The sequence below is a fragment of the Poecilia reticulata genome, chromosome 17 (assembly GCF_904066995.2).
Source record: "Poecilia reticulata chromosome 17, P_reticulata-male-v2, whole genome shotgun sequence".
NCBI classification, from domain to species: domain Eukaryota; kingdom Metazoa; phylum Chordata; class Actinopteri; order Cyprinodontiformes; family Poeciliidae; genus Poecilia; species Poecilia reticulata.
Window position 1 is genome coordinate 27089783 of NC_088846.1, and position 26698 is coordinate 27116480.

Consider the following 26698-nt stretch of genomic DNA (forward strand, 5'->3'; position numbering starts at 1 on the left):
ATTAATCTCAAATTTTCAGAAACAAACTTTAGATTTTCAAAAGCTGGAAATTTGCAGAGTTTGAAAAGTAAAAAATGTTCCAAGTTCCTTCTAGAAAGAAGGTTTCACCTCAAAATTTGTGAATTATTTACAGCTAATTTTTTACTTGAGGAGCGCAGAGATTTCCATGTTGTTTTCCCGAAAACAATTATTCTCAAAATTTATTAGTTTATTCTCTTTTATTTATTTTTATTACTTTTGGATCTCAGTAACTTTAGGTTAATCTGGCTTTTTTTTTTTTTAAGTGTAAATATATAAAATTTATCTACGAATTTTAGACTTTATAGCACATTTTTACATTTTTCTCCTTTGAAACTTAGAAATTTACAAAAAAATTATTAATATAAACTAGGGCTGTTGTAAACGATTATTTAGTAATCAAGTAATCTATAGATTTTTCTTACGATTAATCGAGTAATCGGATAAAACAATTATGAAATAAAATATTGGTAAATCTTCCATAACACCAGTGTTACTATCGGATATCAACATCAGTCTATTTTTTCCACCTTTGAGCTTCCCTACCAGTTACTTTTTGTAGACCGGGGACAATACGGGATGTTTACAGCTCCTCCGTTCAGAAACTCATCTACCAGCCATGTTCCGCCTCCCGTTTGTTCAGACCGGGATGATATAAGTTTATTGTGCGGTTCGTCCGTAAAGCTGCTCTTACCCTGTAAGCATCAACCCTCAGCCCCCGCCGTGTTCAGTCTCTCCGCTCACCTGTAGAAATCCTCCTCAGCTTCTTCCCGCCGTTCAACCAGCAGCTCCGGAGCAGAAAGGCTGCCGGACTCCCGGCATCGCGCCGGTCATTTTAAGGATGTTTATTGGTCCCACAAAAACGATGAAAACCCGGAATTATCACCAATCAGTAAAATCCCCGCGGGCCGAACTTGAAGATTGGACGTTATGCCGCTAACACGTAGCTTCCGTCAACAACTCAGAGGCGGAAGTCAGAGCTCCGCGCAACGCAAATAATGTTCCGGCTGAAACACGGTGCGCTAAATGATAAAACATAAATTAACGAAGCTTCGAGGCAGGTCATTTTCCTCGAGGAATTTAATAATCGAGGTACTCGAATCACCGAGGAATCGTTTCAGCCCTAATATAAAATAGTATTTTGATGGACATTTACAATTAATAAAAAAAACTACAATAGCCCTAATATGCCTTTATGAGACATTTTATTCTTTTCAACTCAAATTAAACAAGCATAAATATGTATCTTAATATATATATAAGATAAACCTTCCTTTGTTTCAAAAAACTTTAGCTCTTTTGAATAATCATCCGTTTAAACAAACTAAAATATATATATAATTATGGTAGTTTTGCTCTAATGAGACACAAACATACTTAGTTTTGGATAAGTTCACGTTTCCCCCTGGTTGCTCTAAATGACAAAACTTTTGCAGAAACACCTAAAATGTGTGGATCTGCATCCAGCTCAGCCTGCGGAGCCAATCAGGGAAGCGTGTGCAAACACGTTTTCATGCGATTTGAAAGCACAGGGCTGAGCGCCGATGAAAGGAGGCTGGAAATAAAAAGCAGCCGACGTTGTGGAGGAGAAAATAAGGCACCTCTGGCCTTCCACCGCTGCGTGATTGAAAGCCGTTTTGTTTCGCGTGCTTCTGCCTTCGTTCTGCAGCACTTCTCCTGGTTAGGCATTTCTCTTTCTAATAGGAAATAAAGAGCGGCGAGCGGCCCAGATAGGGACGCCAAATGAAAAACACGGAGCCAGTGACCCGAGGCCGGGACCCGTCCATCTACGTCGCCCAAAGTCTGAGCTTTTCTCCTCCTCTGCTGCACAATAAAGATGTCGTAATAATATTTCTGCTGCAGACTTGAAGCGTTTCCAGGCTGTAGGTGTGATTTCTATTTATGTGAACGACCGATATAGACGAGCAGAAGGTGACGAGAACGCCTTAATCTCCGTCTTGGCGCAAATTGGATCCTTTAAAAAAAAACTAAAATCTGTGCTGTATGAAGCCTAATGCACATTAACATGCTTTCACATCCCTAAACTTTCGCTTTTTGTCTTGATTTTATGTGGAGAATCAACATGAAGTTGTTCAAATCAGTGAAGTGGGAGGAAAATAAATCAGTTTCAATGTTTCTAAAATGTGTGGTTACTTTTTTGGTGCGACTCTAAAACATCTACAGACTGAAATTCTTCACCAATGACTCAAATTTACTGAAGAACTGGGAGTTATTTCTGTTTTTGGCTCAGATTATCCACCATGTTTGGGTCTGGACTTTGACTAGGCCAAGTGTCTGCAACCTGCAGCTCTTTAGAATGATAAAATAAAATTAGAGACTGGATTAGATTAAAATTAATTGAATAAATTGCAAAGTTTGTAATTAATCGCATTTTAATCAAAAACCATAACCAACATTCACAATTCAAGAAACCTTTTTACTGCTAACTTACATTTAAGCTAAAAATTTAACTTTTTTTTAGCTTAAACAATAAATAAGTTTATTGTTTTTAATCTCTTAATCTTTTCATTTCAGCTTCTGAGTAATAATTCATGTAAACTATATAATTCTTTAGAAATGTGTACCGCGGAAGCTAACATTAGCATTAGCATCTGTGCTGAGGCTACATGTTTAGCATAGAGATGCTATTTTAGGTTTGAATAGTTTCGCTGTTAAGCTAACTCCTTTTAGCACAACAATAGTCTTTTCCAGCGCCCAATCGGATCAGGTTTGAAGAAAAAAATTAAACAAGAAGCGGCATTATCGTCTTTGTTAGCGGATGCAACTTGTGCGTCAGATTTAGAGGCGTACCAGAAACACAATACAAAGGTTCCCCTACAAACTTTTGTATATAAAAAAATAATGCAATTGTGTTAAACTAACACATAAAACATAACTGAACAGTTATTGTTCAGGCATTTTAATGGAATATTTTGAATGAATAAATTGTATCTACATTCTTTTTCATAATATTCAAGTGATTTTCAATAAAATTGTAATGAGATGAAATAAAAAAAAACATGCGTTGGTTGTTTTATACCCATCAGGGGCATTCGGTCCTCACAGTGTAGTATTAGTTAGAGAAAATTGTCCTCACAAGGTGAGAAATGTTAAAACACACTCAGCTTTCACGCATGTTGTCAGGTTGTGTAAATCCAGATGTTCAACCGCAGCAGGTGGAAATGACCCTCCGCCATCTTGATTTATCCCAACATCTGGATCTGTCCAGTAAAAACTCAGCCAGAACCCAGACGGTCGTTTGTTTTTTACTTATAAAACAAACAAAATAACCATCAGAAACATTTAAAACCCAGTAAGAACAGCTGACTTTACTTCAACTTCTCCAAATATTCACGTTTTACTGAAATAGAAAGTCTAAAATATTCATTCGGACCTTAAATGTGTTTGGATGGGGATATAGAATATTGCTGTTTAATGTTTTATCGCAATATAAATATTAAATTAAAACCATTCACACTTTAAATCTGGAAACTGGAGCCGCTCAGTTTCCTAATCAGTGAATCTTTAACTTCCTGTTAGTAACAGCTGTTTTCAACATGGCGGCTGCATTTTTTATCCGCTACAAACAGAAAAATCCCTCAAACTGACAGAAATATCACAAAGTTAAAGACGGGCGGGCTTCTCGGCAGACATCTAGTCTCTCCGCCTGAATAGCAAACACTCACCTGCTCCTGAAAGACGACAGGAGCAATAAAACAAAGTTTCTTCTCCACCTGCAGGCACGACGGAGAGAAGAAGCGGGTTTATTTTTAGAGTCCCGTCTCTGGGAGGAGGATCAGCAGCGGGCCAGGAAGGAAACACGTCCATCATGGCGGCGGCTCCATCATGGCGGCGGCTCCATCATGGCGGACAGGAAACACGGAGAAAACACAACAACAGAGGCTGAGCAGCAGCTTCAGGCTCACTCAGGTGATTAAAAGCTATAAAGGGCCTAAATATCAGAATAAAGAAACTCCTCATTAATCATTCATGGATGGATGTTTATGTTCAATTTGTTTTGTTGATTATAATAAGTTCGTTTTCCATTGTGGTTCGTTAGTTTGTCAGAAGTTTTAATTTCCCGCCTTAATCAGTAGTGATATTTCCTAGATGTCACTGAACGCTACTGTTTACGTGTGTTTCTGTTTTTAGGTGGTTCCGCTGAGGAGCTTTAATCACAACGTGATTTATTTGTATCAAGGTAAATAAATAAAATCTTTTTTTTCCCACAAAGACACATCCTGACGTCATCTGGGCCTGATCAGAACCGACCGACTTCACTTCTGATCCACTGAAACGCTTTATAGCTCAGAGGATCAAATTATTCTGCAGCCGTCATTAAATAAAGGTTTTTGGTCTTTTAGATAATAAAACTGTTGTAACATAAACAGTTCTGACTCCGGTCGGCCATTTTGACCGACCGGTTTGGCCTCGGATCGTTATGTGGAACTACTATATTCCAGGTCCAGGTCGTGGGTTTCATGGGCCGGTTGGGAAACTCACCCTGTTTCCAGATGTCTGAGTCCAGAGGTTCAATCTGCAGGGTTTCCTCCGCCCCGATTCGACTTTACAGAGAAAACTAGCAAACATCACCTCTGTTTCCGCTTTTAAAAAAACCCCCAAAAACATTCCACTGGCTTCTTATTTATTAGTCTGTCCCCTGCAGAGATGAAATCTGCAAATTAACCCCCCCAAAAATGCAATAAAATATGGATTGTTAATTTATTTAGGCGCATTAAAGGTCAGAAAGAAAAGTAAAATATCCACAATATCCGATTCAATCTTCCGCTCCCTCGGAGCGCCTGCTGCTGATTTATTTGAATGTAATTTAATTAAAGTTGTTGCTAATGAAAATCACTTTAAGCAATAAACAAATGAGCTCCACTTTCGTTCCGTCTCTTTCTAAACAAAAAGAAGTGGGTAGAGGACCCCAAAAAATTTCACTTCAACATATTTTGACTCGAATAAAAGTAACAGCATATACATATAAAGAGTAAAATCAGAGAAACTGTTCATTTTAAGTAGTCAAGTTTTTCCAGAGCTGTATTCGAAAAGCAGAAGCGGAGCCTCCTGTGCAACCAACAAGAATGCAGCGAGTGGTTTCTTCACGGTAATTCAACAACAAAAGGCTCGTCTTTCCCAGCAGCCATTGTACAACGCGTGCAGCGGTAAAACCAGCTGATCAAACGAGCTGGAACTCAGCCGGGGTTGCTAGGTAACAGGCGGAATTCCACTGGGGTTGCCAGGTAACGAGCGGAATTCCACTGGGGATGCTAGGTAATGGGCGGAATTCCACTGGGGTTGCTTGGTAATGGGCGGAATTCCACTGGGGTTGCCAGGTAACAGGCAGAATTCCACTGGGGTTGCTAGGTAACAGCAAATGTGTTGGATTACATTCCAAAGACATTTCAAAGGGCTCACTTTCCAGACACCAAAGAACATTAATTTATAGACAAATAGCAGCTGGGTGCATTTTTAAAGCGTCTGGTTTGTTTTAAGTCTTTCAAATGGAAAGACAAAAATGTGCAAAATGAGAATTTTTCATAGATTCCATGAAAGTGCTAAAAAAAAAGAAAGAAAACCAAGAAATGTTCACAGCAGTCATCAGAGACGGCTTTCCCCGTCTGAAGCAGCTTTGATTGTGTTTGTCTGAACGTGACCTTTAACCTTTGGAACAAAACACAGTAGCAGCTCAACAGGCCCCCAGTGAACAATGAGGCCGGACTTAATAACAGGAAGCGCCGCGGTATTTATGGAAATTAACTCAAGAGACGTCGTTTTCACATGTGTGAAACATCCTGCTGCGACGTCAGGAAGCAGTGATGTCATCACATCGCCCACGTCTGATTGGATGATCAGAAACAAACAACAAAAACGGCACGAGACAGGAACAGCTTTCTGCTTTATTCCCAACTTGATACGTACAGAAAAAGTGTTTACATTTCTCCAAACATCATGTAAAAGACTTCTGGAAACAAAACAATTGCACATCAATTTCTTCTTTTTTTTTTTTTTTCTTACTTTCATTTCAGTTATGCTTCATCAAAACAAAAACAAAAAAAACAGTATGGCTGAAGATAAACAGGATAGAAACACCGACGGTGACGGCCGCCGTCGATCTGTCTGTGAAACGAATCGCATCGCGTCGACTTTGTGTGAAATGTTCAGATTCATTGTCTCAGGCACTTTTTGAGATATGAGAGAAACCCTTCCTGTGGTCTGAACGTGGGATTAAAAGCATCAAAACGTCACAGAAAAGGATCTCTGCATGTTTTATAGAAGACTCGTTTTGATAAAATCTCATCTTTTCACCCATTTCGCAGCTTTTATTCATCATTTCCTGTTTAAATGTTGCGCCTCCATCTGGTTTGTTTGCTAGTTACGGTCAGTTTTGCACTCAAGCTCCTCTGAAACTAATTTATTCTTTTTGTCCTGGAGCAGAAAATCTGCCTATCAGCGTTTTCCAAGCTGCCGGGAATAATAATAATAATAAAATTACCACCTCCAGACGCCTCAAACGAAGCTTGTAATTAAATTTTCCAGGTTTTTACCGACGCCAACACACAGGAGATCAATGCAGTGTCACTTGAGGTCCTCGCAGCATCCAGCCTAAGGGCCGATCCCAGCAGATCCCAGCAGATTTAATCATCTAAATGTGATCCACTAACAGAAACTTATCCTCTCTCTCTGGTTTGAACCAAAACTTTATGACATTTTGGATTTTTTATAGCTTATTACTCGACAAAAACCTTTTCTTAGGGGAAACGTATCCAGTTTTCATTTCTTCTCCACTTATCTCCATGGCACCGTCTATAGATACTGCTGTAGATTTTCTTATCGTCTTCTCCTGATTGATACCTTTGTGCTCCGACATTCTTCTGATCTTTTCTAATTTCTCTGCAAACTTTGGCTTTTAGCCAACAAATCAGAGGAAGAAACGTCCCAGAGGCACAGCTGAAACTTGATCTATGCTCAATCAGACTGTATGTGAAGGTTATTAAAGGTTATTTTGTGAACTGAACTGGATAAATGAGGCGTTACACTGTAAAAACACAAAATCCTACCAAGTATTTTCACGCTTCAAGTGCAAATATCTTTGTGCACTTATGACTTAAAACTGTTCAGCAAGATAAATAAAATTGTTTTAAGTCAATAATTATTGAATGTAGATGCAAAAAGTACTAGTTTCATTGGCAGATTTTTCACTTAAAACAGGAAAAATGTCTCGTTATAAAACTAGCCGTTTATCTAGACACAAGAATTATCTACTTAAACTCCTTTTTCTTGCTGAAAAGTTTCTTTTATGTTAGTTTTGTCTTATTTCAAGTGTATTAATATATTTGCACTAGAAACTTAGCAAAAATACTTGGTAGTATTTTGTGTTTTTGAAGTGTAAAGAGGGAAAAATTATGAAATTTTTCATCTGAGTTTAATTTTTTGCATCATAAAACCTGGCTAACTAGTGGCGGGCATCGCTAGCCATGAAATTAGCCAAGCTAACGCTAAAGCAATTCTGCTAAGCAACGCAGCAACACAATATTTAGCAGAAGCTAATGCTAACGTGCTAACCTCAGTTCAAATGGTATCTGCTCTTGAGAACCAATTTAATTAATATCTTATTCTGGATGTTTTATTTTGTTAAAAAGACAGAAGTCAGGACAGGAAGTGGAACTGCTGTGTCTTCACCCCCTTCAAAATAACATCATGAATATAAACATTTAACTAGTTGAATAATTCTCAACTAATGTGACAATTAATAAAACTTCAACACAGATGCTGAATTTTATTCAAATTGAAGTTTATAAAATTTATAAAGCTGTAAATTTGAACTTTATTTAGAAAAATGTATTTAGGGGAAGCTACGTGTGCTAAATATTTTCAAAGTTAGCAAAATACGCTAAGCAAAACAACCAAACAATCAAATTTGCCGTTTATATTTTTGTAAAACCTGATTTTTTTTTAAACTAATTGACATTTTGAGTTTTTATAGTTCAGAGTGATGTCAGGCCTGCCATGTTTTATGATCTGGTTTATGTTCAATTTCATGCTTACAGCTCAATTTAGAGTCGATAATCCATCAGGTGCTAATCCACCTCATTTGCTTTTGCCGCCCCTCAAAGTACAAAGTGACCTTTAGGGGGTGTACATACTTTTCAAATGTACTTTCCCAGCTGAGAGCCATAAATGCGGCTGCATTAACCTCCGTTGTTGCCGTTACAGATTCAAACTCACAACTGGAACCCATCTGCATGAGGAAACTCGGTTTTTTACGCGCTTCCTGCGGTTTTCCAACCTGCTCCCTGTAATCCAGCAGCATTCGGTTCGTTTACCGACGGCTGTTTTTAAAAGCAGGATGCCCCCCCCTAACCCCCCACCCACCTGCTGCCTCTATTTAAAATCACTGCAGCGAGGAGTGTCTGCTAAATGCTTAAAAAGGTGTAAAAAAAACAACAAAAAACACAAAAAGCAATTATGGCAATTTGGAGCAATTAACTCCGGAGGACAATTTTGGCTTTTGTTAAAAAGCAGCATAAAGGGGCTGCTGCTAATTTCACACTGGGAGCGGCTTTGTCTCCCCGCCGATCTTTATTCTGCCTCCTTTTATTCGGCTCGTCGTGTCAGAAGCCGGGCCCTCTGTCGGAGCCTCTGGTGGCGGCGTTTCTCTGGCTCCGGCAGGCAGCAGGTGGCTTCTGATGAAAAATTCAGTGCAGAACTCGGGAGAGAGGAGGAGGAAGGGAGGCGGGGGGATGAATATGGAGGTGTTGAGGTAGAAGAAAGGAGCGTAATGAACAGAGAGAGGAAGAATGAAAGGAGAAGATGGAGCTCCAGACAGACAGACAGAGGCGGGCGGGCGAGCGAGCGGAGCCCAGCGCCGCGCTGAGGGGCCAGGCTAGAGGATCAGAGATGCCTCCCCTCTCTGCCTGACTCTCCTCCACGGAGATAACACACACTATGAATCATTTATGAGGAGGGCTTTTATTAATAACACACACACACACACTCTCTCTTTCTGGCCTGTTTTCATTCCTTCATAGCAGTTAGCTTTCCGAAGCTAACAGAAAAAATGGCAGCTGTAACGCTATTTCCTTCAGAGCAGTTAGCTTTCCAAAGCCAAGTCCTTTAAGTTAGCCGTTTGTCAGTTAGCTTTACGAAGCTAACTGCTATGAAGTGAAGAGCGTTCCAACCGCTATTTTTTTGGTTAGCTTCACAAAGCTAGCTGCTCTAAAGTTGAGAACATTCCAACTGCCATCTTTCAGCTAGCTTCATAAAGCTAAGTGCTCTAAAGGAAAGAGCTCTTGTTCAGTTAGCTTCGGAAAGCTAGCTAAAAAAATGGCAGCTGGAATGATCTCTCTTTCAGAGCAGTTAGCTTTCAGAAGCTAACTGAAAAACAGCAGCTGGAACCTTCTGTCCTTCAGAACAATTAGCTTTTCGAAGCTAACTGAAAAATCTCAGTAGGAACCTTCGTTCCTTAAGAGCAGTTAGCTTTTTGAAGCTAACTGAGTTGGAACTCTCTTTCCTTCAGAGCAGTTAGCTTTCCAAAGCTAGCTCTCTGAAGCTAACTGAGAAACGGCAGTTGGATCGCTCTCTTCTTCAGAGCAGTTAGCTTTCCAAAGCTAGCTCTCTGAAGCTAACTGAGAAACGGCAGTTGGATCGCTCTCTCCTTCAGAGCAGTTAGCTTTCCAAAGCTAGCTCTCTGAAGCTAACTGAGAAACGGCAGCTAGCTCTCTGAAGCTAACTGAGAAACGGCAGCTAGCGCTCTGAAGCTAACTGAGAAACGGCAGTTGGATCGCTCTCTTCTTCAGAGCAGTTAGCTTTCCAAAGCTAGCTCTCTGAAGCTAACTGAGAAACGGCAGCTAGCTCTCTGAAGCTAACTGAGAAACGGCAGCTAGCTCTCTGAAGCTAACTGAGAAACGGCAGCTAGCGCTCTGAAGCTAACTGAGAAACGGCAGTTGGATCGCTCTCTCCTTCAGAGCAGTTAGCTTTCTGAAGCTAAACGGCAGTTGGATCGCGTAATTCGTGCGCGCGGCGGCCACGCCTCTGTCTGATTGTCGGTCCGTGACGGCGGCGAGGGTTGACAAGGCACCGGGGCGTCTGGTGGTTGTTGGTGAGTGACTGATACTCGGTGCGGGTCATCAAACACCCGCATGCCGCTCAGAGAGTCGCTAAGCTACGCAGTCCGTTGTCTGCGTTCTGATGCCAATTGTTTCCCCCCTCAGGAATAAAAAAGTCTTCCCTTTTCCGACCCCAGTCTGTTGAGCCGAGCTAGCTGCGACGGCGAAGGCGGGACGTCGTGTCGGTACGGGCCCTTCGGCGACCCCGGCTCCTTCAGGTGGGGGACGTACCCCTCGTAGCTGCTGCTCCCGCCGCCTTCCTGCAGCGTTTTTCCTTTGGCTTCCTGCTCCCTGCGCCTCTGCTCCTGCCGCAGCAGCTCCTGGGCCTCCAGCAGGACTCTGGCGTTCACGCCGCCGCCGCCGCCCGGGTAGCCGTTCCGGGAGCCCTGGTAGCTGGAGTACCGGGGGTTGTCTTTGGCCGTCTGGAAGACGTCTCCAGGTGGGTACGCCTTGTCCCAGGAGTCCTGGGAGACGGTGCTGGGATTCTTCCTGGGCTGTCTGATGGAGGAAGAGCAAAACTGTGAGAGCAGCAAAGGGGCGCTGCGCTACAGAGGGCGCCAAACAAAAACCTACTGGAGAAGGGCAAGAAAAGGTTAATCTGACAAACTCTAAAATGTCCAAGGCTGGACATTTTAGAGTTTTGAAACTGATTTTTTATTCTTCAACCTGGAAAAGCTGAAGAAAAAATTTCAATAACAAATTTGTTTTCAAAATGTCAGATTATCATTTTAACGGAAATTTTTCAGTATAACAAGAAACTTTCTGACAGACGAAACTCAACATGAAAAAACTGTTATAACAAGTTTATTTATCTGATTAAAACAAAACTGTTAAGTTTCTAATTTTAATTAATTTGCTTTTAAAACATCAATTTATAACAGCAACTTTAATAAAAATTTAAGTTTATTGTTATAACAAGTTTTTTTTCATCTCATTAAACATAGTTAAAGCCAAAATGACATTTTTTTTCCATTTGCACAAATTTTTTGTTAAAACGTCAGATTATTATTTATAAAAAGAAACTTGTTGAAAGGAGATAAAACTCTGATTTTTCTCAATAAAACAAGAAACCTGTTATAACAAGTTTTTAAAATCTTGTCAAAATGACAGTTTATTGTTTTAACAAAAAATTAACTTCACAGTAACGAGTACAAAAATGTAAAAAGTCGCAACACAGATTTCAGTTCAGTTCATATTTTTATTTCTCGTTAAAACGAGACGCTGCTTCCGAGTTTAAACTCGGTTTTTATTTGTAATCTTAGACAGAAACCCAGTTGAAAAATGCTTTAAACTGACTTATTGACTCAGACATCAGTCAAAATGGCCGACGACATCAGCCAATCCAGAAGCACCGTTTGTTTCTCTCGTTGCTGATTGGCTGAACCCAAAAGATGAAGACTGTAAGCGAATCACTAAGCCGTTTCCCGCTGACCGTATTAAACAGTTAAAACAGTTTTTTTGTTTCCTTTTCCTTCCAAAAAAGTTAGAACGGTGTGAATAGTTTCCTCCAGAGCAGCTTTGCTCTCTGATGAAATCGGGTTTCGGCGCCGCGGACTCGTCCCGTCTCACCCATCAAGCAGCGAATCCGTCCTCAACGCTCCGCTCTGTCCTCATTCAGGGATTTCCACCATTTTGTCAGGAATAATGCGATTTCTCCACAGCTGGGAGAAAAACGGCGATAATTATGCCTGGCTCTGAATCAAAAGCTCAACGATCTTCCTCCTCCTCCTCCGACTGGAGATGATATCTGATGACACACATCTGCATCTTTCTCTTCCACCTCCTAAATGTTTTCTGGTGAAGCTGCCCAGATTCAAAACATTTTATTTCAAACAAAAAAGTATTTAGATTTTGTTCTTAAACCATAAACTGAGCAGGTAATTTAGGAAAATGATGCTTAAATCATCAAAGATCCAAAACTTTTAAAAAGTAATCCAGGTTTTTGCGCTAACCTGGGGGACCGCAATAAATCAGCCCAGGGGCCGCAAAAGGCCCCCGCTCCACACTTTGGGCACAATGTAAAATGTTTCTGATAAACTACATCTTCGGTTTTCAGTAGCTGTAAGCCACAATCATCGATGTTGACAGAAATAAAGGTTTAAACCAGACCTGACCCTTCACGAACACATAAAGACGATTACAAAGTCGGCCTTTTATCACCTGATGAAAGGAATTAATCCACGAGTTTGAATAAAAAACAAAAACAGATCATTTTTCAATGATATTCCAGATAATTGAGTAGAATCTAATTAAACAGCTCAACGGCCTCCTGGCAGAAGCGGCTGAGCGGAAATGACGACTGATGTCAAACATCTGGATCTTTCTCTTCCTGCATGTTTCCTGGTGAAGCTGCCCAGATTCGTGACGCCCGGCTGCGGCTGACGGCCGCCTCGTTTCTCTGGGTTCGCCGCCGTTGCTGTGCGTCAGGTCCGATGCGTGTTGCAGTCGGTGTCGGCGCGGGCCTAATGGTCCGGTACGGAGCTGCTGCTGGCTGGTAGATGCCCACAGGCGGTTTCTGTGAGGCTCATTTCTTGTTGAATCTGATGTTTCGCCGTCTGACGACGCCCACAAACACAAATCTGTCCCTCGAAATACAACGAGCTTCAAATAAAATCTCAAAAACGTCACAATCTAATCCTGAAGAGGATTTAGATTCAGTCCTCTAGGGTGGAAAAGACGCTTTTATTTTGAGAAAAAAAGAGACTTTTTGAACTATTTACCCCAAATGTCCCGAAGCTACGGAGCTCAGACTGAGGAAAAACTCCACTTTGTGTCAAATACCAACCATTCCTCCCTAAATTATCCGACATCTTAAAGGATTTTAAGCACAAAATAGATTTAAACACAAAGTCTTAAACTTTCTGGATATGTTTTGTGACTAAACACCAAAATCTGACAAGAAAAAAAACATTTAACATTTTTTTGGTTTAATTATTTTAAGTTATAATCAAACAGTTGGCTTTGATTGAAAAGTTTTTCAAAATTTCATTAAAATAAAAAAAAAATTTTTTTTTGCTTGCAATAATTTTGGAACAAACTTTTCTCCATACTATGAATTAGGGCCAAATTTTTTGAAACTGAAAACATTTTTACGTGGGCGCAAGGGAACATATTTGAAACAAAATCTCTAACATGATCACAATCTGTTACCAAGAAGGAAACACAAAGAAAAAAAAAAAAGATTTGAAAACAAAAAATTTAAAAATTCAGCCAATTTTTTGGTCAGTTTTAAACATTTTCAGAATTTTTTGGAGAAAAATGCAGATCTCACAGATTAACCGGAATTGGATTATGGAAAAAGGAAAAGATCCGTCTGAGACCCGACCCGTTTCTTCCAACCGAAGCCGCAAATATGAACGAGTTTGGAACCGACCGGTTCTGACCCGATTTCTGCTGCTATTTAATGCTAATGCTAACAATCAGGCGCTTCCTGAGGACAGAGCACTGAGGTTATTACAGAAAACAAAAACGACAATGAATATGAGAAAGCATTTTAGTTAATGATAACTAATGGGGAAAAACTATTTTTGTGTTTATGAATCGATTTGCATTTCGATCCGATGCGACAGATTTATTTTTTCCTCACACAAGCTGCTTAACGTCAGCCGTCGGCACGTTATGGTGCTCCGTAGGGCTTATGCTAGTCCACAAAATGGCGGACTGTCGCCACATCAGTCGGTTGTTCAACAATAACAGTACATTTTTTGAAAATGGCAACTTTAGTTAAATAATCATTACAATTGATGTAAAAATTATCAAAATGTACATAAAAATGAACAAAAGTATGAAAAGGCTAAAACTACGACTTTAATAAAAACAAGCAAACACACCTTTGCTCTTTTTGTTTGTCTAATTCAGCTCGTTTTAAACTATAACGACTATTATAAACCTGGAGCATGCTAACGCTAATGCTAACGCTAATGCTAACGCCTCACCGAGGGAGAGAGCTGTACTGCCGCTGCGCCTGGGCGAACGAGTCCCTCTCCTCCTGCCGCTGCCTCTGCATCTGGACCTCCACCGACACCGAGTGCCGACCCGGCTGGCTGTAGCCGCCCGGACCGTTGCTGCTGGCGCTGGACTGCAGAGGACAAAACCACCTTTTATCATTTTACCCAGGAGCTGCAATGCTAGGAAAATCCTACAGATCAGGATTAAAAAACACATTTAAATGGGTTTGACGAATAATGGTTCTCTTCAGGAGGCCAATTTATGTCAATAAACTGCAAATATTGACTCCATCTGATCATATTTTTACATTTATTGATGCGCTGGTGGAACAAAAAGTGAATAAAATAGTAAAAATAACTTCATTTCCGATTGTCAAGTTTAAAAAAAGAATGATCAATAATTGAAATTTACCATGACGATAAATCGAAATCATTTGAAGGATTTTTAAAATAATTATAAGTGATAAAATAAATGCTGGTGATAGTTTAGTAAATTTGAATGTCATAAAAATGTATTTAAATGATTAAACTATGTATTAGAAGGGTTGAAAGTTTAGTGGAAGGAAGAATAACCATCATCTCATGCTGGGATTTAGAACCTAACACTGAAGAGTGGAAGGGAAATTTTACTTTAAATCATTTTATTATTTATTTCAGAGAAACTGAATTTAAAGTTTTCATTCGCTTCAAGCCTGAATCATTAAAAAAAATAAAAACTTAAACCTCTAAAAAAATCCAATAACATTTAAAATTATTTTCTAATTATATTGTAATTTATTGAATAAAATTAATATGTCAATATTTACATCGTCATAATTAATTAGGATATTAAATAGTTGTTTTACAGCATGTCAATAAATACTAATAATTTTCTACCAATAATTAAATGTTTGTTTATTTAATTACAGGAAATGAAAACATTACATTAGACCAATAAAAGCTGCATTTTTAATGCAGAAACGTGTAAAAAATTAAAAGTTAGCTGCTTAAAGGCACATTTTGTATCTGAAATAAATTTATTTTAACTCCATGATGTTTGAATGTTTAAATAAATTAAAAATCTTGATGATGCTCATATAAGTTGATGAAAGGCGACATCATAAAACGCGTCGCCTCGTTCAGGATTAACGGCTTTGTGACCGAAAACTGGCGACCTTCCCGTTGACCTCTAACCCGGCCCGAGAAGCTCGTCGGGCCCGGAAGATGAAAAAGATGGGATTAAACGCTGGACCTTTCCACGCCTCAAACTCACCGGTCAGCCGGCGGGACTCGCCGCTCCTCGGGGTCAGAGTGAAGGTGAGACACAGGCAGGCAGGTGAGATGGGAGGAAGAGGAGGGGAGGGGAGGAAGACCATGCTGCAGGCTCAGAGACAGGTTATGGTGATGGCATGGATGTTAGTCGGTGTTAATGAAACGGACACTGTGGCGGCGGGCGGGCATTTTCTGGGCCCCAAAGACGGGTCATCGGCCCACATCTGTTTTTAAAACGCAGATTTATGAACGTCGGCACCAAAAAGGCCTTTTTACTTTACAACCTGCATGTTTGGGTTTTTTCTCTGGTGGAGAAGCAGATTAACAGCCTGGTGCCTCTTCATCTGAAATAAACCCACAGCAACTTCTAGTTAACTTTTCATACATTAAGTGGAGAATCACAGCTAAAGCTGCAACGCTCCACTGGTGAAGGTAAACCAGTTGGGTTCCAGTTTGACTGGACAAGACACGTCAAACACACAAATAAATAAAATACTCATCATTTTGACAAGTTTTAACAAACAATTTGCACCAAATAATGTATTTTTATTTCAACCCACAAGAAAAAAAAACTTAAAACAAAAAAAAGATCTTTATATTTACGTTTTTAAAGTTTATTTCTATTTATTTTAATTGAAACCTCCTTTTCAAAACGTATAACTTAATAGTTCAAACACCAAATAAGCCTTAATGTGCATCACAGTAATGGAAACAGCAGAATCTCATATTTCTTCTAGAATCTTCTCTCTCCGTCGTCCAGCCAATCAGAACCAAGCAACATTAATGCTGCTCCTCGATTGGCTGCTTTCCGAACAGCAGCCAATAGCGCGTCAGCTAGAACTGCTGCTTCGTATTTTAGCTACATTTCATAAATATTAATAACTTAGAATATGATGAATTTGGAGACTTTATAAATTTAAACTGTATTAAATTAATATATATGTGCAGTTGAAGAGAGACATTTACATACACTGAAAAAAATACTTTTGTTCCTCAATGTCTGAAGTTAAATTAGATCAAAAATGTTTGACCCAAATTATTCAGTTTGAACAACAAATGTTTGTAAACTTTTACGTTTATGGTGACTTACAACAAAAAACAAAACAAGAAAAACCTAAAAAATGTTCCCAAAAAGTTTTGTTGGATTTAAAAATAGACATAATTTTGGTGACTCAGCAGAAACATGAGAAATTTGGTCCGATTTAACTTTAAATGAGTTTTTTATTGGATGTACGGAAATATCAGTGGAAACCAATAAATTAAAATTTTAATAAATTATACATTTTTATTATTTACACAACAATAAAGATTTAAATGTGATAAAGTATCTTATTTTTTATTACTAAAACCTTTAAGCTCCTGAAACTGAACTCCTCCCTCTGACTGAAGGTTCCTCTTCATCCAAACGTCCCTGCAGTAAAAGTCCAGCAGCAACCCGAGCCGCAGTCACGCCGCAGCTCCTCCGATGCTCGTTAGCGGCCGCCTGCCGATTAGCCGCCACACAAAGCTGATATAATTACTTTTTATGGGCGTGCGGCACTTTGGGAGCGGCGCAGACATCAGCTGGTTCAAAGGGCCATAAAACGATTACATAACCGAACCAGTCCGGGTCCAATCGGCTCCCTGACGGCGCCAGAGGCCCGTAAGCGACCCGGTTCATCTTCCCGGGTCTGGAGGGAAGAGCGACGGTTTGACATGGAGGAAAGATTTCTGCTGAGGAGCTTTGAAACAGAGGTGCACTAACTTTTTGGAAACTGAAACAACTTGATGGGCCACAAAATTACGAGAATTAGTCTATCGGGATTTTTCTTCATATTTTAAGTTTTTTTGTTTTATCTGTTCAGTAAATAATACATTAAAAATTAAATTACAAGAATAAAAAGTAATAAAACTGCAAAAATAAAATCTGAACATTTCATGAATAAACTCGAGAGGATAAAGTCATAATATTACAAGAACAACCTCAAATAAAGTCAAAATATTAACTTTATTATGACTATTCTTAATAAAATGTTACTTTATTCAAAGTAAAATACTGAGATTTAAAAAGCTCTTATTTTTATTTGTTATATTCATTCCTTTGACTTTATTCTCGCATTATTTAAACTTTATTCTCATAATTAGATTATTTTTTACTTTATTGTGGTTCCAACACTGTCATACAATTATAAACAGATTTTTATGAAATCTGTAAATTATTAAAGATCTAAAACCCAAAAATGATTTTATCGATCATTTTCCACTTTGCTGGCCATATTCTTTTTGACTTCTGCTCAGGAGCCAAACAAAATAACCTGAAGGGCCACCGAAGGCCCCCGCGCCTCACCTTGGACACCCCGGTTTTAACTGAACGTCTTATCAGGATCAATAAAAACTGTTAAATGCTACAGATGAAAATGTTTTGCCTCCTCTAAACTCTCTGCGGTTTAATGGCCGCCATAAAGCGCACATCACTCATCTGTGATGGAATTAGACCACGTTACCCACAATCCTTTGCTGCTGAGCCAAAGGGACCCAGAGGAGGCGACTAATTACAGTCGGCTTGTCCTGATATTGGACAATAAATCAGCGGAGGGACGGACGGACGGACGGACGGACGGAGGGACGGATCTCAGAGGAGGTTTGATGGAGACAAATAATATTTCTACCTCTGGTTTCTGACTGGAAAAATAAAATAAAAATGATATTAAAAACTCTTATTTTTAAGCTTATTAAAACATTTATTTCATCTAATTTTGTCTCGAAACCAAAAATTTTTTTACTTAAAAAAATATGAAAATATGCAAAATGCTAAGATTTGAAAAGATTTTGTGTTTATATATATATATATATATATATATATATATAAAATTAATTTTTAATCTTGGTTTGAAGATAAATTAGATGTGATTTTATATTTGGAATAAAAAAACTAATATTTTACTTACTTTTAGCGATTTAATTTTTTAACATTTTTTATCTTTATATATTTGTTATATACAAAACAACTCAGAAAACAAACAGCTAAGATTTAAAAATGTTTTAAAATCATTTTCTTCTATTTTTATTGAATCATTTACACATTAATTTACTTAATCTTGTCTGAAGGAGACAAACATTATATCCACCTGTGATTTATTAACTATTAAGTTTTAAAAATGTGTTTACATTTTACGTATTCTTTTACTTTTATATTTGATTTTGTTTGAATTGGCCAAATAACACGTCTATCTGTGACTTTATCTAAATTGTATATTTTTAAATGCATTTTTTTGGCATAAAACGGCAGTTTCACAGAAATCCTCGGTTTTTACGGCCTGCAGTCGGTTCTCTGCTCCCAAACCTTCGTTTGTTTTCATCGTTTGCATTTTAACGAGTCCAAACTTCACACGGTTCAGTCAAACCGTCACTGGAGGCTCTTTGCTCGCATGAAGACACGGAAATGCAACCCCTGCACCTGGAGAGGCAACTGAATTTCAACGCTCTGCCGTTTTCCCACGCGGCGGCGCCTGGCGCGACCAGGGCCCGGTCCAATAGCAGGCGGTTGCTACGGGCGACCCGGTTGGAAGCAAAACGGGACAAGAAAAGAGCATTAGAGGGAAACAGAGGCTGAGAAATCTGGTTTCCAGTTTTATTTTTGCATTAAACAAGCTTTAATAGTCACATATTTCATGCTTTATTTACGGTAAAAAAAGTAAAATATTTAAGGTGCTCTTGTGGGAAAACTAATAACGAGTCTTCATGGGAAGATGAGCAGGATAACAATAGTGAGGTTTCTAATTTAGAGCACGCTCGGCCGTTTCCGGACAAAAGCTGGGACGACCTGCGGCCTCGTTTCCCACACGGTCGTCCTGCGCTGGAATGCGTCCACAGCGGGACTCTGGGTAACACTGCCAAGGAGCTGCGTAACACTGCACAACACCAGAGCGGGAAGCGGCCCGGGAGGAGTTCAGCAGCTCCAAAACGAGACGCGCCGCACGGTTACAAACACAGGAGCAAAACACACAAAGCAAAACCCGCGGGAGTGTTTTCATGTGAAGGACACGGAGTGCAGCACACCCTTTTTAAGAGATTAGTGACACCATTTTCACCCCGAACGTCGATTAATCCGATTGTGCAGCAAAGATGTAAAACGTGCAAACTGAGTCATTTCAAAGAGAGGCAGATAAAAACAGGAAAACACCTGAACAGGTTACTTTCTAGAACCCAGAGAGCCGAAACTTACAGGCTGTTTTCATCGTTTTACATGTTTCATTTCAGGACCTGGCTGTCTAGGTGATACTTTCTAAAACTTAACAAGTTACTTGTTTTTGGGTACCAAGATTCTTTTATGAGGCGACTTGCAACCTGATACTTTTCTGGAACTTCAAGATGGATCTTTAGAGTCCCGGTTACTTTCCTAAAACCTTATGAGGTACTTTCTAGAACTTACTTTACAGAGACCGTCGGGCTGTTTTTGGGTTTCAGGCTCTTTTCTGAGGGGATCTATGAGGTCATAAAGGGCACACACAGGAAATTAGTTAAAACCAACAAACTACTTTTGGATAACTAATGAAATTACGTGCAAGTTAATATTTTCCAGTGCTTAAAAGGTGCTTTCTAGAACTTTCAAGCTAATTTCCCCAAAGCAGAAAGGTTATTTTTGGGCACCAAGGGCTTTTCTGATACTTTCTAAAACTTAAAGATGAACCTTTACGACTTGTAGGGTACTTTCTAGAACTTCCTACAGCTGTATTATGCAGTAATCTGTAACCTTGGACTTTCTGGAACTTTTATCAATAATTTATAGAACATATTTACTTCCAATAGTCTCAACTTTATCTACCTTTAAATAAGTTACTTTCCTGAACTTTACAGGCTACTTGCAGCTCGAGGCCGCTGTGTTAGAAGTAACTTCACATCTTCCAAAACTTACCGGCTCCCTTTTCAGAACAATCCAGGAAAGTATGGGTGGCAATCCGTACCGTAATCTAAGTATTAAAATCTAATCTTCAGCTGAGAGTTCTGATTGGCTGCTGAAAATAATGTGAAACCAACAAAAACACAAAACCTTCACATGCATTTCAATATATTAGAACACTTTAAATAAGACAAAACTACCTTAAAAGCAACTTTTACATGTTTTAAGTGATTAAAAAAGTACTACTAGTTCAACTGGCAGATTTTCTTTTAAGTGAAAAAATGAAACTGTGTCAATGAAACGTTTTGCATCTGATTCAATAATCATTCACTTAAATCAAGTTTATATAACTTTCTAAAAGTTGCTAAGATATTTGCCCTGGAAATACTTGATAAGATTGTGTGTTTTTGCAGCGTGTTCTTCAGTTGCAGTGCGAGGAAGAAGCAGAGATCTGAAATAAATAGGTAAAAATATGACAAGTCATTTCATCACCTTAAAAAAAAAAGAGAGAAAAGAAAAAGAGGCGCTGCTGCGATTTGTTCGCGTCAGGATTTCCCTTCGTTGCTTCACACAAACTAATCATCCCTCGTCTCGTCTCGGCCAACCAGGCGCCGATTTAAACACGAGTCTGTTAAAAATCACCGGATCCTGTTTGAGGTGTAAAAAAGGCACAGATAAAAGCTTGAAAACAACCCGGCAGTCTGTGATGTGGTGGGCGGGGTCTGTGCGGGTGACCGACAGACACAGAACATGGACGACGGATGAGTGGAGCGGGTCGGGGTTAGTGATGGACTCCGGCATGCAGTCGGTTAATGAATTAGCTCCGTGGAGGTTAGCGCCGCTCCTCAAGTCTGGTTCTCTGCTGGTGGTAGTGGGGGTTAGTGATGCGGGATCACCACCAGTTTCCGTCCCTTTCTCTCTTGACGTGGGTCGGGTCAGACACTCACCCAGGACTGCTCGAAGCTGTAGGTCCGCCTGCGATCGTCCGGGTCGTCGGGAACGTTCTGCGCCTGCTGGAACTCCTGCCGCAGCCGCTGTATCCGGTCGTGGTTGCTGGGAGTTAGCCGGTTGCTAACAGGAGAAGAAGAAGAAGAAGAAGAGAGAGATGAATGAGCGTGAGAGGGGCCGTTGTGACCCGGTTCTATCAGCGCCGCAGGATGGAGTTGTTTAAAGTCCGGCGCGCTTTGCCCGCCGATTGATCACATGCGCCGTTGACATTGGCGGCGGCGGCGGACTCAACCCAGAGAGGATATGATAAGTGAGGGCAGAGCTGAGAGCCAGCAGCTGTATGAATCAAACTAATGCGCCTCTGATGTATTATTCAGAACAATGAACAAAGGCTGGTGGTGAACACCGAACGCTGCGCTGCAGGCCCGCTGCGGCGCAGGCCCGCTTCAAACGGCGCCGCCATCAGGGCCACTTCCTCCTGCTACCAACAACAAATACATGTTTGGAGCAGAAGAGATGCTGAAACGCAGACAAACTGCAGAAAATCTACTTTGATACATACATATAAAACCAAGTTTTATTCTCTTTCTAAACTGAGAAAATACAGCATACACAGTTGCCCGAGCCTCTTGGGACACAAAGACAGTTACAAAGTCAGCCTTCTATCCATCGCCTGGTAAACATTTATAGGGTTAAAGGACCAAAGAGAAGAGAAACTCATTCATGCTTCATCTTTCCTGCATTGATTACAGTAATTACTACAAATAAACTGGACTTGATCTGAGAGTCATGGTAAAATCAGCTGCATGAGAAATAATAAAAAATAAATCAGATTTTTAACCAAAATATTAAACAATAAAACCCCGTAAATGTTCCTTAATTTAGTCAGTGAACTACGGTGGAGTATTAAGGCCAGAGGAAGATGTCTCTTAGTTTGAGATTAGTAATATTAAAAGAATAAAGTCATAATTATAATAATAAAGTCATAAAAATTCAAGAATAAAATACTAATATAAGAATAACGGTGTAATAATGCGAGGATCAAAAGTCCCAATAAAACAAGAACATAAATACCAGAATAAACTGGAGATGAGAGCAAAGCTGGAATATTCAGAGAATAATTTAGTAATTTTATGATAAATTCCAACACTAAAAAAATCTTACCACTGCAATAAAATAAAAGTTAATCAAATTTTAAAGATGTGATCTTTTGATTCAACTGCTAAAATAAGTTTTATACTTTTTATTCTGCTCTTTACCAACATTTTAACGTTATTTTCATCTTTTCTGCACTAAACCACACATTTCCAGCTCCTCCACCTGCTTGTAGACATCAAGATTTTGACCGCCATGTTTATTTTACCGTCATATTTCAGCCGTAAATTACCGGGTTTTCCCGTTTCTCTCTGGGCGTGAATGAAGCAAAGTGCCAGGATGTGTGAATAAAAACAGCGATGCGGAGCCGCAGTTTGACTTTTTAACTTCCTAACCGCTGCCAGGAAATTCCTGGGAAACGTCTCGTCGAGCCTGCATCTCTTTCCCAGGGATGCGGCTTGAAGGGGAAACTTCACAGGTCAAAGGTCGCTAACGGACACCAGGGGACGTTTCCGAGAAAGAAAAAAACTCCAGAGACTGAATGAGTTCAGGAAGCAGCATCAGTAAGTCGGCCTTTAACTTCCTGTTTAGGATCATAATGCTGGTTAGTCATCGCCAGGAATATTAACATTTATTTAAAGATGCTGATTTACACATATTTAAAAGAAAGAGGAGATTATTTGCAGTAATTTAAACTTTTTGTGAAAAAAAAAAAAGCTTAAAAAAATGTGTAGCTGGCTGCAATTCTTTGGAAAAGTTGCCACAAAATCAGTAATTTTAATAAAATAAAAACATCAACATCTTGGAAGGATGATTGATTATTAGTTGGAGCACATTTTAAAAAGAAAATCAACTTTTTTCACTCCCAAATTGTATATTTGAGCTGTAGATTCAGTCCGACAGAAAAACACCTGATTCACTTAAACTATATATATATATATATATATATATTTAAAACACAAACGTAAATTTACTGAATTACAAATATATTTTCCAACTCTGCACCATTGCCGCAAACTTAAAAACACAGATAAACTTGTATAGACAACTTTAATTTGTTCAATTGTGAGAAAAACACATGGAAAATAAATAAAAATTTTTATATTTAAACATTACATCAGCAGATGGACCAGAATATAAGGTCAAGTGGAAACTTTGGCATTTCAAGAATGAAAATGACAATAATTCATATCAATCAAAAACATAAAATCAGACAAAATGTTTCCAAATCAGTTTCTTTTAATTAAAAACTTGTGAAACTTTAACAGAAACTGCAGGTTTGTGTCCGATTCTGGTGAATTTCTGGTTAAAACATGTTTGGTTTTCATTCAGTGGGAAGAAAATACAGAAATTTTACTCAAGTAAAAGCAGAAAAACTTCAATTTCTCAAGTAAATTTCAAATCCAAAGTAAAACGTTTGGTGTAATAAAAACACTCAAGAATATTTTTCCAAAGTAAATGTAACTAGCTACTATCTCAGGTGACATCATAGCTCATAAAACAAATAGAGGCAGCAGGAAGACAGAAACCAGAGGCGGGAACCGGTCGTGTCCACGGAGCGCTGCCGACCCAACGGGTCCAACCGGACGGGTCAGAGCGACGGACATGCAAACAGACCGAGACCGTCAGAGACAGAAAAGGTGCAGCAATTTGCCTGGATGTAAGTGTGATGCGTGTTAGATGAAAGATGGCCGCCTCTCAGCCCGTAATCATCATCACCTCCCGACCCGAAGCGTCCAGACGGGTCGGACGTTTCTGCTGCTGATCAAACAGAAGCAGAGCAGCGGCGACCGAAACCCCCAGAGAGCCGGCTGGAAGTTCAGCAGACGACTCACTCCGAATCCGCTACGGCGCAGGGGTGAAAGGTCGCACGGCGAGGCCTGAGCCGCGGTCGGAGGAGGAAGGAAGAGCTTTGAGGAGATGAAACGCTGCCGACCGCGAGGCGACGCTTCGCTGCAGAGCCGAGATCTAACGCAGCGTGAAGCGCCGGGATTTAAAGAGGCTGAAACGAGAATAAAATGCTTTTCCTCCAAACTGAAGGGTTTTGGGTCATTTCTACTAAAAGGCTACGGAAGACCATTGAAGCCAAAAAAATATATATTGGAAAAAAAAGATCTGGCTTTAATGTGCCGAGATCAAAAGTCACAATTCTGAGATTAAACTCAAAATTAGAAAATCTGAGATAAAAGTCAGGATTCCTTAATTTTTTAGTGGCTCTAATCCTCTCCTGTAAAATGCTGAAAAGTGTGAATAATCCGGTAAATTACTGATCATTAAAACCAAACGCAGCCGCTCTAATTAACTTTTCTACAACCTGAACACGAGGCGAGCAGCAGCTCTTGATGCAATTAATTATTTTGACGTAGTGAAATATTGTTTGGACCTAATAACGAGTTTCAAAACTGAAACCGGGAGGAACAAATGAACGAACAGTAAAAACACAGAGGTGTTGGTTCATAATTTCTCACTCTGCTGAACTAGAAATGAAAAAGGAATAAAGTTTCCTGGCAGAGAGCAGAAGCATTTTCATCTCAGGTGGCAGGAGACTCACTAACCACCAGGACGACATTAACAAGTTTAATCACAGTTTCGTTTTTACAGAGAGGTTAGCTACACTTTAACCCTTCTACACTGGACGTGTCGGCGCCGACGCCTCTAAATTTGCAGTATCGTAATTCCGCCACACGTAGCGCTATCTGAAAAATTCCAACGGTTTCTGAAAGGGCAGACGTTGCACTTTCCAGCAAGTATCGGGTTAATACGGAAACTTCGCAGCTGCAGAGAGCGTAATTAATCTGGGGGCACTCGTTTAATAGACGGTATATTGCGAAAATAACTTGCTGGATATCGAAAGTTCCAGTTGTTATGGATACATGGGTAAGTATATCATCTCACAGGACATTTAAAGAACTACTTACAATTAAAATAAGGAAGATTTATTTAGGCAGACGCTCGAAAATCCGGCGCAACAGGGTTAAAGAAAAAGTCATCATGAACAATTGTTGCTGCAAAGAGACGGCTGAATCAGTCTGTTTGATAGATCTGAAACATTTAACTGACAAAAAACTGAAGAAATCTGTAAGAGATTAACAGCCAACTTTTATTTAAAATATGCAGATTTAAGGTAATTTTAAGGAAAAGATAAAAAGCTCCAGTAAAAGTTGTTTGACATGTGATTTCTGTAAATCTATGCTACTTTGATCTCAGATCAATAAAACCTCCAAATTTAATAAAAAGTAAAAATCAGACACGTCTTGGTGGGGAAACAAACTTCAGTGAGAAAGATCCGACACTAATAGCAGCTTTCTGGAGTTTTGTTGGTCATAGACGAGGAAGCAATCTAACAGGATTAATCGGATCCGTGTCGTCGCTTTAAAACCCCCTGACACCGATACCAATCAAAGGCGGCCAGTTGGACACGAAAGGCGTCCGCGGTTCGCCGTGCGCTAAATCACAGAGCCGGCCTGATCCTCCAGATTAAAAACCAACGCTCCCACTCCAAGACGGCTCTGGTGGATCTCCGGAGGGTTGAGCGCCGACCGCCCAGCAGCTTCACACTCACTCTAAACTCTTCCCCCGTTTCATTTTTTCCTCCTCCTTTGCATGAACAAACAACATAAAATCCCATCTCAATCATAACAATGCATGGATTGTATTCAGCGATAATTCAGTCGCCAATAATCCCCACTTCAAAATAATAAACTTTTTAATTAAAAACCGCCATCTTAATTAAAGATTTAATTAGCCGTGGGTAGTCATGGGGCTCCGTGACTGTTGTACCGACTAGCTCTGTTAAATAAACATTCCCTGATGCAGAGATAGGGGCGGGAGGAAGCCGGACCGGGTCGTGGATGTGCGTCCAGCTGCGGCGTTTGGTTCAGTAAATCTTATCAGACGGGTGAACATCCTCTGACAAAGAGCGAGCAGCCGGTGGAGCCTTCAGCCGCAGTGAAAAACGAGCCGAGATGCTGAAGATGATAATCTGGGTCTATTGATCGGAGGCTCACAGTCAGCCAGGAGGGAGACTGATGCCCTCGCTAACCGATGCTAGCAGCTAGCGCTTCATATTCGAGCTGAAGGGAGTTTTCTTCACTAACCTGGATTCTGCTGGCCCACATTGGTGTGTTTTCCTTTCATTTAGCGCTGCATTATAAACAATTAATTTTTTTCCATTTGTCAAATTGTCCCCATGTCGTGACAGAATGTGACAGACAAAGCTAATGCTAGTTAGCATGTCCACAGATGACGGCATCCTGTAACACCTAGATTTTTAAAGGACCTCAGTTCAGTTGTTTTTACAGACAGCTACGACTTAAAGCTGCAGTATGTAACGTCTATAAAAAATATTTTTATCTATATTTGTCAACCTGCGACAGTATGAGGCCAATAATGTGTGAAAAAAAAATCAAGCTGCTCTGCTTTTTGTCCCAGTGCTAACTGGAAACAAC

The 26698-nt window shown here is 39.8% G+C and overlaps 1 protein-coding gene and 1 long non-coding RNA gene across 11 annotated transcripts in view; both read right to left on the reverse strand.

Moving 5' to 3' along the window:
- LOC103479468 (uncharacterized) overlaps positions 1-4263 on the reverse strand; it is an 87136-nt gene extending 82873 nt beyond the window's left edge. The window contains exon 1 of the long non-coding RNA XR_535952.3: positions 3705-4263. This is a non-coding gene — a long non-coding RNA (uncharacterized LOC103479468). The remainder of the gene's footprint in view (positions 1-3704) is intronic.
- Positions 4264-5907: 1644 nt separating this feature from the next.
- pard3ab (par-3 family cell polarity regulator alpha, b) overlaps positions 5908-26698 on the reverse strand; it is a 277414-nt gene continuing 256623 nt past the window's right edge. For 7 of the 10 annotated variants that reach the window (XM_008433894.3, XM_017309968.2, XM_008433899.3 and 4 more), the window contains 3 exons: positions 21155-21278; positions 14066-14208; positions 5908-10628 (listed from right to left, as the gene is read on the reverse strand). In XM_008433894.3, coding sequence (XP_008432116.2) covers positions 10232-10628; positions 14066-14208; positions 21155-21278 — 664 coding nt within the window. In that variant the 3' untranslated portion in view covers positions 5908-10231. Of the gene's footprint in view, positions 10629-14065; positions 14209-18924; positions 21070-21137; positions 21279-26698 lie in introns of those variants that run through there. The other 3 variants (XM_008433897.3, XM_008433896.3, XM_008433898.3) reach the window with 3 other exon arrangements.